The sequence below is a fragment of the Mangifera indica genome, unplaced genomic scaffold (assembly GCF_011075055.1).
Source record: "Mangifera indica cultivar Alphonso unplaced genomic scaffold, CATAS_Mindica_2.1 Un_0079, whole genome shotgun sequence".
Taxonomy (NCBI): Eukaryota; Viridiplantae; Streptophyta; class Magnoliopsida; order Sapindales; family Anacardiaceae; genus Mangifera; species Mangifera indica.
The window spans coordinates 6516-26132 of NW_025401171.1; the positions used below are offsets into that span (position 1 = coordinate 6516).

General features: G+C 29.3%; 2 protein-coding genes across 3 annotated transcripts; both read right to left on the bottom strand.

Moving 5' to 3' along the window:
* Positions 1–2490: 2490 nt before the first annotated feature.
* On the bottom strand, positions 2491–4062 carry LOC123207451 (NAC domain-containing protein 41-like). Its single transcript, XM_044624857.1, has 3 exons — positions 3820–4062; positions 3464–3717; positions 2491–3146 (listed from the first exon to the last, which is right to left on the bottom strand). Exons 1-3 carry the CDS (start codon positions 3971–3973, stop codon positions 2739–2741), a joined length of 816 nt encoding a protein of 271 aa, XP_044480792.1. The 5' UTR covers positions 3974–4062; the 3' UTR covers positions 2491–2738.
* A 9335-nt stretch (positions 4063–13397) lies between these two features.
* On the bottom strand, positions 13398–17579 carry LOC123207456 (protein farnesyltransferase/geranylgeranyltransferase type-1 subunit alpha-like). 2 transcript variants are annotated; one of them, XM_044624866.1, is made up of 6 exons: positions 17422–17579; positions 16421–16720; positions 15692–15801; positions 14938–15058; positions 14661–14756; positions 13398–14142 (listed from the first exon to the last, which is right to left on the bottom strand). In XM_044624866.1, exons 2-6 carry the CDS (start codon positions 16652–16654, stop codon positions 13714–13716), a joined length of 990 nt encoding a protein of 329 aa, XP_044480801.1. In that variant the 5' UTR covers positions 16655–16720; positions 17422–17579; the 3' UTR covers positions 13398–13713. The 2 variants fall into 2 exon arrangements, with proteins under 2 accessions (XP_044480801.1, XP_044480800.1); XM_044624865.1 differs by having other exon boundaries at positions 16421–16727.
* Between the last annotated feature and the right edge of the window lie 2038 nt (positions 17580–19617).

The window sequence follows — 19617 nt, forward strand, 5'->3', positions numbered from 1 at the left end:
ACATAAAATACAAAAATTGTTTAAATGAATGTGAGTGTTCATACTTCTAACAAAGACAATCCTTAATTTGAAGAGGGTGGAGAAAAGATTTGGTAGCTATATGTAAAAGTAGCTTGTTTCGATGAGTAATAGTACATTTACTAACTCTTTTTTAAAACGTATTTATATAAACTAACGTATTTTAATATAACACACACATATATATAAAGTTAAAATGAAAATTTATTAAGTGCAGTTTTATTTTATTTAGAACTATCAAAAACCAATAAAAAATATGAGTGGATTCAAACTATGTCAAGCATAAATATAGATTGATTCAAATTAATCTAAAAAAGTCTAACTTGAACTAACAATGTAATCATTAAAGAAGTCATCAAAAAGTACAAAAGGAAAAGAATGTTTGTTGAAGATGATAAAGAAGACGAATTGTTATAAGAGATAAAAATTTATCGAATAAGAAGAAAAATCATAAGATAATATAAATTTGTTAGTAACTTTTCAACGATTTGCTAAATTCGAATTAACTTAACTCAAAATCAAATTCAAACTACAATTACTTAACTTAAGATAGAATCAAACCCAAATTATCTCGACTTAGATCCACCCTTAATGGGAAATCTACTAACTGAAATTAGGGAGACACAATGTCAAAAGCAGTGTGCAATCGACAGATATTATCAATCATGGCTAGGTGACTTACCGTGTCAAAGGCATATATTTTATTAGATGCAAAATTGATAAAATAAAGTGATTTTTCTTCATGGTCAAGTATGTACAATGTTCAAGTCATCAACAATTGGTGAAGTCTGAATTTTATTAGATTAAGATTTGATTGAGACTTGGAGTGAAGTTTCAAAGTGATTTGATTGGGTCGAAGTTATGACTTAAATTTCTTAGATGGTCGACGTTGGAGGCCACTTTGTGGAGAATTGTGTCAATATTGCCAATGAAAACATGGTCTAGACTCAAAAGAAGTCAGACGACAAATTAAAAGGAGTACAGTGAAACTAAAACATTCAAAAGAACTCCTAAGTACGCGTTTTGGATGAATAACACATAAAGCTGAAAAGTCAAACCCTTGTGTGCTTGAACCTCAAGCAATACTTCTTTAATATATTTTCTTATCATAAAAATGTGTATATATTTTAAGTAAATAAAATAAATATATAAATTATATGTCATCATATAATTAGATGATTTTAAATTAAAGATCAAATAATATTCAATCATATAATGATTTATCATCTGTATATCTATTTTATGTACTCAAAGTGTTTATATATAGCATTTTGAGGAAATACTTATTAAAGACTCAAAGTTGTGGTAAAATCAGCATTGATCTCCAATTAACCTAATTTTTATGAACTTGCTTGATTTTGATAGCAGGTAGAATTGAAAACGTTGATGGATCAACACAAATGACTTTGGTAATGGAAGATGAACAAGCTTCAAGAGCTCCTTCTAGTGAATTACTGTGAAGGCTATGACTGTTCACACCGTGTGCCTGTTGCCTAGTTAATTTATTGGATGATTTTCAATAGTATCCAATGTGTCGGTTGCCGAGAATCTGTTCGAAAATTCTTCATTGAAGGACAATAAGCTCGGAAACCATTAAGAAAACAAACATTCGTTAAGAGCTTTACTATTTTTTAATAAAAAATCAGGCAATTTACATGTAAAATGAGAACTTATATACCAGTCACTGTAGAGAAATGTTAGGTTTAGCTACTTCGAATTTTAGTAGTGTCTAAATACTTAATTAAATACTCAAATAATTAGATAATGCATCATTATATGATTGATTCAATTATATTATGATACATTATTTGATCATTCGAATACTCAATTGAATATTTAAAATTAGGTGTACATAACATTATTTACCTAAACAAATTAATAACAAATTTTGTTATAATCTAATCACATGAAAATACATTATTTGATCATTTATGTATTCAATTAAATACTCAAAAATTAGTATATATTACCTTGCTTGTCTAAAAAAATATTTTTATAATCTAATCAAATGATAACACATCATCTGATCATCTAAATACCCAATTGATTACTTAAAATGGGCACATATAACATTGATCATCTAAACAAATTCATAACAAATATTATCATACTTTAATCACATGATAACATATCATCTAATCATCTAAATATTCAATTGGATACTCAAAATCAAGTGTAATATTCAAATATTATCATACTCTTCTAAATAGATTCACAACAAATATTGTAAGAATCGAATATATATAGAGAATTGTTAGAATGCTCTGCTTTATTCAAAATTTTAGTTAGATCTAATCAACAATAAAATTATATATACCCAATATTAAATGTTTAATTGAATATATAAATAATGTTTCATTATATAATACATTACTTAAGTTTTAAATTAGGTATTTAAAATTTGATATACCTATTATTGCTTGTCTAAATAAATTCATAACAAATATTGGCAGAATCCAATACATATATCGATGCACATTCAAACAGTAAGTCCATTGTTTAAACGAAAATACATAGATAGTTTTCTCTCTTGCGGATATCCTAACTTTTTTAAATCTGATTATATCAACCACCATTGGCTAAATGAAAAAAAAAAAAAAAATTAGGATGTCCGCACCTGAGAACTTTCATATACTAACATTCATTCATTCAAAACAAAGTTAAAAGAAAAGCACAATGTTAATAAATCCAAACAGAAAACTTTCCATTCAAAGCTTTAGCTAATTCTGCCACGACCAAAGACTGAGAAACAGCTGCTCCGATGAATCTGCAGGTTGCTCAATCTGACCATCAAAGAAATAAGGGTCACATGAAGCTTTTGATTGGTGTAGCTTCTCATCAATCACTTCCAGTAGCATGTTTTGTGTAAAATAAAGCTCACACACATTGTCTAGCTGCAGCAGGTGATCAGATTGCTCTTGCATCTCCATTGGACTTATGGCTTCAAAACAAGGCTCACATAAGCTATTTTCTAGCTGCAACTGCTGTGGCTGCTGCAGTTGCTCACCAATTATCGAACTGCTGGCTTCAACATCTTTATTACCTGGCGTCGCTCCTTTTCTGCAATTCTCCATCTCCTCCTGCGCACTTAGTTTTCCCTTGTATTTGATTTTACAAAGCCTCCAATCCTGTAAAACATCAAACATAAAACTACTAGAAAGACACTCTAAATGAGCTTAAAAGGTAGAGTTTCTGAAATATAACGTTAATCATGAGCAACTTATTTTTGTGCAATGAGCTTCTCTCTACAACAAGATCACCACATTGATCACAGTAACACGTTTTCCCTGAAACTCCATGTTGTGATTTATGGATGAAGGAAAGTAGGTGGCAAGTGCAATAGTACAAATCTTACTGTCAATTTAGCTAATCAATTTCAGCATAATTAATTTACAGAAGAACGAATAGGAAATTTTATAAAACAAAAAAATGAAATGAAACATACAGTTGTGTTGGATTCTAGATTATATTCGTGCATAATCCAGTTAGTCTTGATGGCTGTGTTGCGCTTCTTGTCATTGCCAGTGAATCTGTGAAACGTTAATGGCCTCTTGAATCCCACCACATGTTCGTTTGCATAAATCGTCTTCACATGTCCAGTGGCTCTCCACCATCCTCGTCCTGAGACTTCTCGAGAATCATTCTCCTTTATACAATAGCAATATCTCTCGTTGTTAGGCACAGCCATATTATGCTCCCCTGCCAACATAAAAATCGAAAAAATAAGCTCATAACAAAGTGATATGAAGAGAGAAAGAAGTGAAATTATAAAGACGGAGAAAATCAGAGAGCTAAACGGACATTCAAGATCTTGAGGATCAAACTCATAGACGTTTCTTTCAACAATGAAATGGCCATGGAGGGGCATTTCTTGGCCATAAACTTTCCTCTCAAGGATTTGAATGAGTTCTTCATCGGTGGGATTAAACCTGAACCCAGTTGGCATCATCGTCATTAATTTCTCTACAAAAACAATCTGATTTTTCTAAATCTAACTCATAAGAAAAATGAGCCCCAAGAATTATCCTTTTAACAATGGACAGATCTAGGGCTGACTAGGACAAATAATTGGAAGAAGGCGGTTTGTGTACACTTGCGCAAAAGTCAACAAATTGATGATGATTATGTCTTGTTACTCAGAAATTTCTGGTAAATTTCTCGTTTAAAAGATGCATTAAAATAATTATAATTTAACTTTCTTTTCAGCTTATGATAGCCCTACCACAACAGTGTGAGCATTTAAAAGGTGCCAATAGTGTTTAACTTGATATACATCTTCTCAAACTTTGCCCCTAACTAACTAATTAATTACATTTAGATCTCATCATCTTCATTATTAAGCGTTAATGAGAATCATAGAGACTTAGAAAGAGAATTATAGAGAACAAAAAAAAGAAAAAATTGCTTTTGTAATTCAGAATTTAGAAGATATATTCATTAGCATAGTAGTCTCTTAACATTTTCCGTTAATAACTAATGTTAATTGTAAACAAAAAAATAAATTGTCTTATAGACTATAAAACTAGAGCTCGTATTGAATCTTGTCATCATTGGGAGACAATTATATATAAATAAATTATATATAAACAAAAAGTAATATTATATACATAAATAAATTATATATAACTATTCAAATAATTTAATATGGTAATATCTCTTTAGGTGATTCTAAAGTTAAAAAAAAAGTAAATCGTATTACTCAATCACAAATTATCATCTCAATTTATACGAATAAATTTAAACAATTTGATATGATGCATATTATTTTAATCATATGAAAATGGCCATAAGAGTCTAATCCTATATCGTGAGGAGACAAACTATAGGCCAAATCTGATAATTAAGTTATTGCAATATACTTTAATAAATTGGTGGAAATTTGAAATTTTTATTATTTAAAAAAAAAAATTGATGTACCTATAATTAAAATGAACGTATTGGCTATATCTCTTTAATAAAAAGAAAATTTATGAAATTTTTTACACATACTAATAATTTGATCGTATTGGTATTAAAGTTGTATTATCACTAATCCATGTATGAAAATTTGCCTATAGTGTCTAATAATGAGAAGTTAATCTTATAAATGTGTAACTTAATTTTTTTCCCATCTTTATTTTAGAAAATAGCATTTATTTTTTTATATTCTCATTAAATTTCTACTTTATAACAAAACTATTTTGAAGATTAAAAGAGGTACCTGAGGCACTCTAATTCTACATTAACTTACATTAATATGATGATATGTTTGTCATTGATTCTTCAATGTTTCTTCCTACTTTTTTCTGTTTCACTTTTTCAAAACCCAAGTTGGAATAAATCAAGAAAATAATTCTAGATGATGGACAAGTGGTGGAGGTAATAGGCAAACAGAGAGAGCTAAGGGTCAACGATAAAGTTAGAAAAAAAATAGTAATCTTCGGCCACACAGATTATTTTGCAGATAGACAAATCATTAATAGGTGTAAATACAAGAAAATATATACGTGTATGTAAGGCTGAAAATTCCAGCTGCCTCGGAGGCCTCTGAAGTCAAAAAGTTAACTTCTTTCCTTCTCTATCACGCATAGAAAGAAGAAATGGTCTTGATGTTTCAAAATCTACAGAAATTGAGAAATTCTGAAGTATGAAAATCCTTATTTTTCAAAATACCGACACGAATTCCTGATATAGGAAATTAGAAATCCTTATTTTAGGGCATCCAGATTGAAAAACTATTATAATATTAAATATGAATTTAACGTAGCTATTATTAGAATGTTTTCGCTAAAGAATGATCATGTATGGCAATGAATTTTGTCTTTTAGCTATTATTAAACATTACACTTCACCCCAAACCCAATTTCTTGACCTTACTCTAAAATAGGAATAGATTTAAAGCGAATCTAATTCAAATTATCTAAGTTTGAATCAATTCAAACTTGAACTCATCTTAAAGTTGTTCAAGTTCAACTCTCATAAGAAAAGTCAAGTTTAAGTTCAACTCGAATTGATATTATAGTTGAGTAAATGACTAAAACAACACTAGTTAAAAAGATATTTTTTTTGTTTATCCGTATCAAAAATTTTTGAACTTGCAAGTTTAGCAAACCAAACAATCTTAAAGTTTAGGTTTAAACTTAAAAATATTTAACTCATAGACTCAAACTGTAATTCAAATTTACTTAAACCGAACTTATTTTGAACTCATTCAAACTGAATTCATTTTCAAACTTGAATAAGTCTAATTAAAAGAAGCCTTAACTGCAACTGACAGGGCAATTTCCTACTCAAAAAAGCCTTAACCACAACTGCCAGGGCAATTTCGTGGCCCTGCCTTAGACAGGACCACGTGTTGACAGATGCCCATGCACATGCAACCGACTGAAACTAGCTTTAATAAATTTAAAAAAAATGTTGATCAGGCTTTTGAATTTATTAGATCATCGAAGAAAAAGATAAAAGAATTGGATGGGGGAACATGTACCATTTCTGATACCTTTGGAAACTTGAAATTGATAAAATAGTCGAAACCTAAAGTCAATACAAGACCATCTTTACTCTTTACTCTAGAACACCATTAAAGCAGTGACAATAACCATTCGTGAATCATGCATTCATCTATTATATAACTCTAAATTATAAATAATTTCAGTGGAGGACCCATTTAGAGGACTTTGCATTATATTTTTAAGAAATATCGTCACAATCCCCTCCTTTATATTAATTAATTCCTTCCAGATTTTTTTAATATATTTTCTTACTTGAAAAAAATAATTCCTTATTTAATATACTTTAAATGAATAATATTAATAAAAGTTGACGTGGGCGTAAGAAAATAGGTGAACTTGTATAATAAGTCAGTAAATTTTGAATAAATTTTAATATATTATATAGAGATTAGGGTTGAAAATGAGTCAAATCAAGATTGAACATGGACTAGCTTAAATTTAAATTGAATACATAGTAGTTAGTTTTAACTCATTTGAACTAATCAGAGATGTCATCTTATAATTATCAGTGGAATCAATAGTATCATCGATAGACTAAATAATATTATTAATAAGATAAGTAATATCACTGATAGAATAAAAAATATCATTGAAAGAATATTCAAACTAAACTCAAATCAAATTATCAAGTTAAAGTTTTAACTCGAATGAATCAAACACCAAACAAAATTGATCAAGATATCTTTGTTTTAATCCAAACTTGACAAAGATAAAAGAGTTTTACTAAATCAGATTGTTGATTTAATTTCTACACATAACATTTCCACATTAAAATAGAATAAAAGTAATATTGGACACATGAGAACCAAACTTAAAATTAATTTAAGAGAACTCAAAGTTAACTTAATAGCTTTTAATGAAAGATAATAGAGAAATAAAATTATACTAGTATAAAAAATATATATTATTAAATAAATTAAAGGATAAGTCTCTCTTTGTCTTTCTTGATTTTTAAATGAACGCGGCATAGACACGTTTCATGAAATTGACTAAAATAATAAGAAGAGTCAAAACGAATCTAATTATGCAAAAATTAGTTGACCCTTTGATTGATTAATTGACTTTAAGTTTCCAATGAAAGATTCTGTAACCAAATTTACGAAATCCAATGGTTGAAAGTTGGGGCCATCTTAAATTTTATATATATTTTGAATAACAAATAAAATTAAAATAGGTCCAAACAAGTAATTTTATTTTAGGTCAAATCACTATTTTTTATCCAAGTTTTAATATATTTTTAAACTCATATCTACGAAATTTGAAAAATTGAAAATCTCATCTATAAGTTAATTAAGGTTAAAATCTTTTATTAAAAGTAAAGATAAAATTGTTATTTTACTAATAATATTTAAAAAATGTAAAATTTAGTACATTTCTTTCTTAAGTTTTAAAAACAAACATTTTATTTCTATCTAAAGTTTTCTAATTTTAAAAAGTTACATTCCTCCCCCCCCCCCCCCAAACCTTAGGGTTTTTCTTCTCCTCTCTGACCACCATCTTCAATGTCGACGAGCTCCCTTTTCTACCCTAAACTATTAATCAACACATCGGAAGCAATTTAGAGTAGCGAAGATATCTAAAATCTCTTCATCTTTAACGGAGAGATTTCAGATCTTTTCATTCGAATCTCTTCATCTCAGACGAAGAGATCTGCTTCAGATTACTTTTCATGAGTTTGCCAACAGTTTAGGATAGAGAAGGGAGGTCGTTGGCACAGAAGATGGTGGTCAGAGGAGAGAAGAGAAAAACCCTAAGGTTTCAGAGGAAAATATGACTTTTCAAATTTAGAAAACTTTAAGTATAGGTGAAATGTTAGTTTTTAAAACTTAGAAAGGAAATGTAATGAATTTTATTTTTTTTAATATTATTAGTAAAATAACTCTACCTCTAATGAAAAATTCTAACGACAATTTGGCTATAAGGGGGACTTTGCATTTTTCAAGCCTTGTAGATATGACTTTGAGAACATATTAAAACTTGGGTGGGAAATAGTCCTTTGGCCTTTATTTTATTTTACTTTCATTAGTCTAAATAGAATGAAATAGATTGGTGTTCGAAGAATAAATTTAGATAGAATGAGATAGACTTTTAAACAAAACAATATTTGGAAGTAAATTATTTTTAATATATTAAAATCGAACTAAATCATATTTTTTTAGTTTAATTTGATTTCTTTTAAAAATTTTTCAAACCATAAATTTTTTCAAATAATTTTTTTTAATTTAGTTTGAAAAAGTTTTTAAGCTGAATCATACATGGCTCTCACGATAAATTAAAAATTAATATTAGGAGAATATAAAAGAATACTCCATTAGCTTAAAGACTTTTGTAGGCTTTCATCAAAATCTTATCTCTTTGGAATAGTTTAATTTCCACACGTAAAATATGTATGAATGTGACATCTTTCTAGATTCTGGACACCTTTCATGTAAAGTTGTATTTAGTAATACACAATATCTTATAATACGATCCCCTATATAATATTAAATCACATTTTACTCTAATTAAATATCATATTACAAACTTTTTCTATATAATGCAAGAATAAATTTATTAACATGTCCACTTTTGTCGAAAACTTTCAAGTACTCAGTTACCCAGTTTTTCTCCTTCTATATATCATTTAGTTTTTCCTCATCTAAGAAGGAAAACTTATTATGTAGCATTCAACTTATATATAGATCACCACAAATAATAATAATAATAATAATGAAAGAAAAATAACGAGTAGATAAATATTTAATTGTTATGAATATTATTTTATGATTTTAATAATAAAAATTGATTGTTAAAAGTATATTTTTTATTATTAAAAAGTTTTAACTATGGGAGAGCTACTGTCGTTAAATCTTCCTTCGTTAAAAGATATTAATAACGAAAATACTTTCAATATGAAAAATTATAACGATTCATAATGATAAGATTTTTCTCATCATTAAAACTTTATAACAATATAAAATAGGATTTTAATAATTATTTTTTCTCTTATTAAAATTATAAATTTACTTATTTTTAATAATAGTATAAATAATTAGTCATTAAAATCATAAAAATAATACTTATAATTATAGAATATTTATTTTTCTCTCGCTATTACTTTTTTTTTTGGTAGTGGATTAATTACCAAGAAAAACTTATATATAGATTCATTTAAACATTTTCCACTAATTAATAGTAAATAGTATAACTAATTATTTTTTAAAGTACAAGTTGGATACGTAACATATAATTGATAATGTCAAAAGCACTTTGAGATTAAGAAGCTAACTATTAATAATTATGGTAATTATTTGAGCAGCCGGCACTCATTAATTAAGCTAAAGTGAGTGTGAATAGAAGAATTAAATTAACTACAAGCTTAAGTTAATTATATTATAAAGTTGCGTAAGGATAAAAGAAATAATGTCTGAATCTCCTAATTTTAAGATATATTCGAACTTAACCAAGTTTGAACAAAGACCAATTTAAATTTAGTTTGAATATAAAATAACAAATTCAAATCGATTCGATAAACAATAACAATGGAAAAAATGATCTAACTATCATAAAAAGAAAAGAAGAATAGTTAGATAAAAAAAAAAAAAAAGAATTGCAATGAAAAAGAGTTCTAGTGAAAAGTTAACAAGAAGCTCTCAAACTTAACCCAAATTGGAGTTTCAGCTAAAATTCATCTTATTTAAATTCAGTGTGGCAAGACTCAAATCCACACTTAATCTGGAAGATGCAGAAATCAAAATGATATTTGCTTTCGACAAGGTAATATAAAAATGGAGGCAATCAATCCCTATAGAATAATGTAAAAATGATATGAACATCAAAATTTTGAATCAAAACATTTACGAGCATATCAAACATTTATGCATATATATTTATTTTGAATTTAAAATTAAATTATTTTTAATTAAATAAAATTTTTTGATTTTAATTAGAGGTAATTTAAATTTGTATATTTTGATAAGAGGTCATTTGAATTTATATATTTAAATTGGTTTAAACTCGACTTATTCCATGTAAATAAGCCCAACACTTGGCTCAACTCAACTCTTTTGATATCCAACTCTATTCAATTATATGTTCCACAAAGTATCATGACAAAAATCAATTTACGTTTGAAATATGAAAGCCTGGTATTTATCTAATTTTTTGGCGTTGGGTTTGTAAGAAAATGAAAGTTAGAAAAGCAAGAGGTAAATTTTCGGTAAGTGTAATATTATATATATCTATTTTGAATATATAAATAAGTATATACTAATATGTGTCATTATATAATTAAATGTTATTTTCTTTTTAATTCATTAAAAAAAAACTAGCATTAGTGAGAGAAGAAATACTTAGTAGATAATATTCGGTTATTATAAATATTTTTTTTTATGATTTCAGTGAGTAGTTATTTATACTTTTGTTAAAGCCAAATAAATTTATAACTTTAATAAAAAAAAATGGCGTTAAAACTTTATTTGTCGTCATTAAAACGCTTCAATATTGGAAAAAAATTTTGTCATCTCTTGTTGTTATAACTTCGCCCGTTAAAAGTATTTACGATAAGAATAAAAACATTTTTTTCTTTGTTAAAATCTCTTTTTTTTGTGATACAAAATCACTCAATTATATAAGTACACGTATTAAATATATATCTATTTATGTATTTAAAATAGATACTCATAGTTTTATTGTTTTCAATTATATAGGTTTTTTTGTTTTTATATAAGATTTTTTAAATCAAATTAAGTCATTTTTGTTGAGTAATAAATTCAAAAGTTGCCTCTAAAAATCATTATCTAATAACTACTTGTAATTTGATATGGTGACTTTTATATTTAAATATATATATATTTTTTTATAATTTCTCTAAGAATTAAATGTAAAAAAAAAAATCAATTAAAGAACCCAAAAAGGGAAAGGAAAATTCAAGTTGTTGCTCATAAATATTGAGGAATTCACAGCCAAGACGATCAACCCCACAATCATAAATCTTGAAGTATAAAATTGACATAACTTTTAATATTTATAGTGAAGAACATAATTAAAAAATGTTGTACCAAATATATTTATGATGTGAAACATCAAACTTTTAACGGTACTGATCAACTAATTATAATGATATATGACTCAATAAATAAATATATATTCATCACATCTAACTTTAATCTATCTCCCATAAAATTAATGTTTTATGAGTCTTCCATATTTTTTTCATTCATTATATTTCTATTGTAACATAATTGAAAACTATATATCATTATGAAACCCAACCTTTTTTCCCCAATTTTTTATCACATTGATTTAATAATCGAGAACAATAAAATTATACGTATTCATTTTGAGTATACAAATAGATACATATTTAATGTGTGTGATCATATAATTAAAAAATTTTAAATAAAAGATAAAATAACATCCAATCATATGATGACACATATAAGCGTATATTTATTTGTGTATCTAAAATAGATACGCATAATATTCTCTAATGAAAAAATATGCACATTAAGTAATGTGCAATAAGATCATTTTAGATATATGAAATGAATTAATTTTTACACGTTGATGATAATTCATCTAAATATTCGCATTTAATATGTTAATTCATTAATACATAAGAAAATATTCTTGTTTACAAAAATTAATTCATATATCTATAAATAAAAAATTCCCGATCTTAGTATTTTCTAACAAAAATGTAATTATTTGATATAAGATTTTAGTCTTTTAATTATAGAAATAGAAAAAATATTTTTCAATAAAAAATAAAGTTCATATTTTAAGTCTAAATTTTAAGTTGCCTATTAAGACTTAGCCGTGTAATTGGGATATTGGCAAGCCAAGCCCGAAATAGATTTGAAGTCTGATTCAATTTAACGAATTGGGTAGAACTAAAATTTTGAGACTCAAAACTTGAGTTCCTTTTTTTTTTTTCAAAAGTCTGAGCTTAAATAAATAAAGAGCTAGTTCAATAGGCTTGATTGACAAACCTGCATAAGCCTAACTCCGTCCTTGCCTTTTTATTTCTAGATTTATAAAGTTCAATGAATTTCTGATGGCTTCATTTTTCAAGCCATCCACTACAGTGGATTTCTTGTGACTGGTGGGAGAAATAAGAAATTGATTTTTAATTCCACCCTAATAAAAGATAATCATCTTTAGCTCATATTCTCCAATGTGTTTCTTCCTTGCTCTTTCATTCTTCAGTCTTCTTCGTTCGTCAGCCTTCTTCTTCATTCTTTAGCCTCTATTGGTGACATCCCACTTTCCAGCATTTGATTTTGAAATGATAATTGAATAAGGCATTCCAAAGGAAAGAGTGTTGAATGCTGGAATTTGGATACAATGATGCGGTCTCAGAATAATCAAATTATCTAATCATATGATGATATATTATCTAGATCTCTAATTAAGTATTCAAAATTAGGTATATATCATTTTATTGATTTGAAAAATGCAGGCTGCATACGATGCACCTGTGGATTTAGATGATGCCATGATCATAATATATCTGTTATGGATAAAAGTAGCAGGAATTACTAGTACTTACAATTTCATGTCCTAATTACAACATGAGCCACAATTTTTCTTCAATGCTATTCTTCAAGCGTCAGAGACTGCCCTAATGGTTATAAATAAATATACAAACTATCATTATATGTGCTATTATTATTTTATCTCTAAATTAAAATTTCTCAATCATATAATAACATATTAACATTTATAATCAATGTTAATTCTCGTATTATTATGTAAACACTAACAATAATTACTTTTTAATATTTTTGAATAAACCTCAGGCTCAGGGTCTAGAAAACCCCCAGAACAATATCATAAGAATTTTGACAGAAAACAACTGAATTTTTCCCACATTTGAGTGCGAATTAATAGAAAAAAGTATTCAAATTCAAACCCCAAAACATAAACAAGTTCTATTTCAAGGAGAAAATATATATTACACAAGTGAATACAGAATTCATGGGTTGTTACCTTCATCAAATTTCACCTTAGATTCAGCAGAACAAACTCCTTTTCAGTTGTACACATCAGAAGCTATAATAACACAGGTAGCAGGAATTGGTTTTCATTAATCGCTTATTGTATATATTAGATGCTCTCCAATAAACTCGATTGATCATATTAAAACTAAGAGTCTATAAAACTGATAATAATTTCCATCTTCCTTGACCTTGAAAGACTGACACACCATCCCTTGTTTACTTCAGGCCACTGAAGCAAGTTTGCTCTTGCGCCATATCCAGTAGTTAGCTCTCATCTTATCAACATGCAGCAATACATCACAAATTGCCCTTGCCAAGTTAGAATCAGCTGGAGCTGATTCTGGAGTCAGTGCATCTACAGCTTCTCTGAAGTCTTGACTTGGCTGAAAACCTTGACAAAGCAGATCCAAAAGAGTGCTCAGAGCAAATACATAGTTGCTTTTAGTATTCAAAACCTTCAAACATACTGAGGAGACTCTAGGATCAGTAATCCAAGACTCAGTGTCGTTCTTGTAAAGGCCTCGAAGGTATCTCCATGGGCTCTCATTATCAGGGTTGGCCATAATGGCTTCAACAGTATAGCGTACTTCTGAGTCTCTCATGGCCTTAAGACCCCCAAGGAAGGGAGACCTAGTTATTACAAAGTATCGCTGCACCAAGCAAACATATAAATGTAAGTAAAAGGGAAGTATACAAAAGGGGACATCCTTTGACACTGGCATGCTAATGTTACTGTACTAATGAAGGGAGTATTTTCTTAGTAAAAGAGAAACAGACACAGCGTAACTGCCATAACGTGGCATACTTCAACAACTCTTTTACGCAAAGAGCACATGAAGCCAATGAGAATTTTAAAACTTATGAACAGAGCATTTAAAAGTTTGAGGAATGTTTTAATCAAAACTAGCGCTAAAAGAATTCCAAGATGAGGTTTATGTTACTTCTTCCAAATCTTCCATTCAGTTTTGATATAAAAGCTTAAAAGATAGCTACAGTATAAAAAACAATTTTTGAGGATAGACAAGCACCCATCAGATGCTTCACTACAAAGCATTGCCAGGTGCTTCTGCAAGATACAGTTCTTAAAGAAGAATTCTCAAAAGCATCTCAGAAACATTCTTATTGTGGTTAAGATCCAACCAGCAATGTGTAAACATTTCATTATTACCTGATTCCATGCAGAATTGTTGTATATATCCTCATCAAGAAGCTGATGACAATAGTCAAGTTCATCTTCCCACCCTCCTAATGCCTGAAGTACCCACTGAAAAAGAAAAACTACATTTTTAATCTCATATTTCACTTACAATATGATAGGTACAGGTTGAATGGTGCTATAACTACTCAATCAACTAATGAAAATTGAAAGAGTACCTAAAAGACTTTGAACAAGTATATTATATTGTGTAGTTGATGTAAAAATAAGTAACATGATGCTAACAAACCTGCCTATGGGACCAGGCATGATAATTTTTAGCATCAGGGGAAAGTATCTTCCTAGTGAAATCAAGCTCCTTGCTTGTCACAGAAGTCCCTAATTTCCGAGCAACCCACCGTCTATGATGCCTGAAAAACAGTGATCATCATTATTTTCAGTGATACACTGGTACCAGGAGCAAAGACTATAAAAAGTTAGCAAGCTACAATAAACCTGACAATTTGTTTATATGATTTTGGATTCACAAAGTGCTCCTATTGTTCAAAATTAAGGCAGATACTACTTACAAAGGTTATGTTCGATAGCAAATCAATCTAGATGAGTACACAAGATTCAAACCATAAGCACCAACTCTCCAGCCTAACAACATACTATATAAAACAACCAGAACCAGTTTAACCTGAGAAAATACCTAGTGGATAAATGGAGAAAATATTTCCATAAAAATGAATTTCAATTCATTTATTATCTTATTTCAGTTCCTCTTAATGTTACACCACATTGAAGAATTTTCTCAAATGGCTACATCACTCTATCCTACACATAATGTGTTGGCTTGACAAATTGGAAACATATACTTACAGCAACAGACATTAGGTAGCCTACTCAGAACCCACTTTTGCTGCTACTGGAGAATTTTTGAGACTCATAACCATTTCAAGGATGGTTTAGAACATTATTTTACTCTATACTTATAAATTTACTATAGGGAGAATTAATAAAATTGAAATGATTATGGACATATTAATCCACTGGCTCACCATATTTGATAGTTTTTAGAGTTACCCTTGGCAATATGTCCAACAAAATCGAGTTCCTCAAGCAAGTCAGCATCAAGTGCTTCAAGTATTTGACGCCTAAAATGCCAAACCTTCAAAGAAGAGGAGAAATGATGGCTCTTTTTGTGTATCCTCTAATAATGCTTATTTAAAAACAATATTGACATCAATAACATCACCACAAGATCACAATGATACCAAATATTTAACATTCATGAAAATCTTGCACATGTCCACTTCCCCATTTTCAGAAACAAATTTACCCATTTTAGTGTCTTGATGTGAACAACTAAATAAGTCTCATGCACATCAAGATTACCAGAACAGTTTTTGAGTATAAACAATAATGTCACCAAAAACTTCACCACAAGATCACAATGGTCCCAAATATTTAGCATTCATGAAAGTCTTGCACATGTCCGCTTCCCAATTTTCAGAAACAAATATACCCATTTTTAGTGTCTTGATCTGAACAAGTTAAAAGTCTCATGCACATCAGGATTACCAGAACAACAGTTTTTTGTATATAAATTTTAATCCTTGTAATATGAAACATTATAATTACAACATTCAAAGTCAAACTCATATATAAATTTTATCCTTGTCCTTCATTATGTGCACTTTCCCCTGCAAAAAAAAAAAAAAAAAGCACACGGAACCAAAATGCCATGAAAGTAAATTGCACAAAAACAAAAGGATTTGATGAAATACCGTGTAATTTCCTGGATTGAGAAGGATGGCTTCTCGAGTGAGCTGAAGAGCACGTGGAGAGAGCTCGTTGGCTGAGTAGACGGCACGAAAGTAGTCCATGGTTTCTCTAAACTCTTGCTTGTAGGCGATTGGAACAACAGGATTCGGGCCATCATCTTGTGGAATGGGTTTGACATCAGACCACTCTGGTCTTAGGCTCAGTGGCACCATCTCTTGCTCTTTGTCTGAGTCCATGGCTCTTCTCGTGCTTCGTAGCTGCTTCACTCAAGACTCACAGAAAAAAAATCCTGCACTTGTTTTCTGTCCACTAACAATTGAGGAGAAATTTTCAAAAACAAATAAATGTCCTTGCAGCTAACAAACATTTAGGTGTTCTGTTATCTGACACAAACTTTTTATGTAAAAAAAAAAATACCACCTCTGATCACTCTATTGCATATATGATAAAACTAAAATTTAAAATTATATATATCGGAAAGTAAAATTACAAGCATAAACTATTAAAATATCCAACTTTAAATACAATGCAGCACTAGAATTTGCAGGAAATTTCTTGAGCGACAATTTTGTTTAATTTATTTCCGAAAGGAGTCAAGATAAGTTTATGTGGATTTAGTTTTAAACTAAAAATATAGCAATCGGCAATCAGCAAAAACAAACCTGACTGAAAAAACTTAACAAAATTCTAACTACAAGGTTTATCATTCTTCAATGTACAGTACAATAACATCACTGAAAATTATAAAAAATGAGAAAAAAAATCAAAATTTGAACTGGTTTCAAGCAATTACATTCCCTTCTATTTTTAATAAAACAATAGTGATCAACTTTGAAGTTTTACTCTTCCATCAATGTCAAATCTGTGCAATTTTTCTTTTTTTTTTGAATAAAATACAAAAATACCCCAAAATCACAAAACCCTAATCATCACAATAATCGGAAATTCAATCAAACAACAAAATGAGTTTCTTTAGTAAGAGATAATAGAATATGAAGGATACCGGTGGTGGGTCCACCCACGAATACGGCCGGAACTGGTCGATACGGCGGCTACGTGCTTCTGCTTTCGGAGAAAGCCGACGGCGTCTCTCTAAGGTGAAGTTGTGTCGGAAATTTGGGATTTGGATTTTATCTTCTCAGAGGTGCTACTCCTTTTGGTCAATCACTAAGGCCCCCTATATTTAGTTTAATACTCTCGGAGATTAATAATTATTTGCCCTTGATATTTGATATTATAACGACAATCTCCCTGTAGTTTTAAAAGTAGTGATTAATTAAATGACCCAATAAAGAGGGTGTATAGATATTACCTAAAAACAACAGGGCGTACACAAAAATGAACCAATTAAGTGGATATATAAAAAATGAGCAATTTTGTAGGGGTTATAAACACGACCAATAAACTACGGTTGGACAAAATTATCTCATATATTAATGTGTCTTAGAATCATTTGTTGACTTTTAAAAACCTATCTCCATAACCCGTATACCTAGCTTTTCTACACATGGCAAGTTTTCACCGAATTTTTTAGTATATTTTATCTTTTTTCTCACTAAAAATTAAGGATAAGGATTGTGAATTGTGAATGTTTATCTTTTTGGTTGCTTATAATTTTGAAATTTACATATTTGTCAATTAAATTTGAGATTTCATAGATATCGATTACAGAGGTTTTTAATTACTATTTTTTATGTAAAATAACTTCAATTGTTTGCAATTGTTTTTTTAATCAATGGTTTTGTGTTTGAGTAGGTTATTGGGTATTGAACATGAAAATGGGTGATTAGACTCTTTTTTTTTTCCACCATATGTGATTTAGAGTAAGTATATAGATCACACATGGTGTTTGAATACATTGAATATCTGGTAATATTGGTAGTTATGAATCATGATGTAATAACATAAACAGAAAGCATAAATTATTGACTTTGTTTTTATGTATTTTACTCATATATTTTGTAATACCCACAGGTAAGTTTAAAGGTATTTCGTTCTTTTTCCTAGTTTTAAATTTGGTGATTAATGATTTTCAAGGGTACACGCTCGTGTATGGAGGCATACACGGTAGTCTACAGTTAGTCAAAAGTCAAATTAGTGGATCAAATTGTGATCATGGTGAAACGGGAAGTTGCCTTACTTATGCAACCAGACACACGACTATGTATAGGCTATCACACTAGTGTATCATGTCTAGGAGATAAAATAAAAACACAATAACCCTAACTATCTTCCATTATTTTTCATAGCCATAGAATAGAGAGTGTGAGAGAGAAAAAGGGGTATTTTTGTCGCTTGTAGAGCGACCAACAATCGTTGAAATCACCATAGCTGTGCAAGGAAAGCATTTTCGTTGGAATCCAAGTAGAGTGCTTCCCTTGTTTGATTATGTAATCTTTGGAATTTTTTTGTTATATACATTATTTAGAGATGTTTAGATATAGTAGTGATGATTTAGTTGATGAAATTGATGTTATATGCGAATACGAAGAGCTATATGCATGTCTAATCTCTTGATTGTATGAATGTTATATTTTTTGGTTTGATTGATGCCTTAGAGCCATGTATGTGTACTTTAATCAAATAAGTTCGGTGAATATCATGCCTAAGGTGTGTGGAGACTTCTGTGTGTGTCTTAGAAGAAGTGATCATGTCGGAATTGTGATTAAAGAAGTGTGGAAACCCTATAAGGCGATTTCCAAATCGCGACACACGGCGGTGTATGGTCCCATACACGTCCGTGTGTCATTCTAGAAATTTCGAAAGTTCAAAAATCGAGTGCTCATTTTGAGGGAAGATATGCATAGTCATGTGGTATGAGACAAACACTTATATATGACTTTCCAAAAATGGACGGTGTGCATCAGAAGACACATGGATCACGTGCATATGAGTGTATCCAAGTCAACTCCTTATGTGCACCTATTTTATGCACGACTGTGTACTGAGTGACACACTCGTGTATATGGGTTATGAGGTACATGGGTATAAATGGAGAAGCATACGATTGTGTACCCTTAGATAAAGACAAAAAATGATTATACCCTTAGGCTATGTGCATAGAAGAGGAAAGTTAAGTAAGAAAAATAATGAGTTATTAAAGAATAAATAATTCAAGAATAAATAATTCAAGAAAGACATAGACGAAGTGCCCAACTGTGTGAACAATAACACAAACTTGGATTGAGTTGAATTCAAG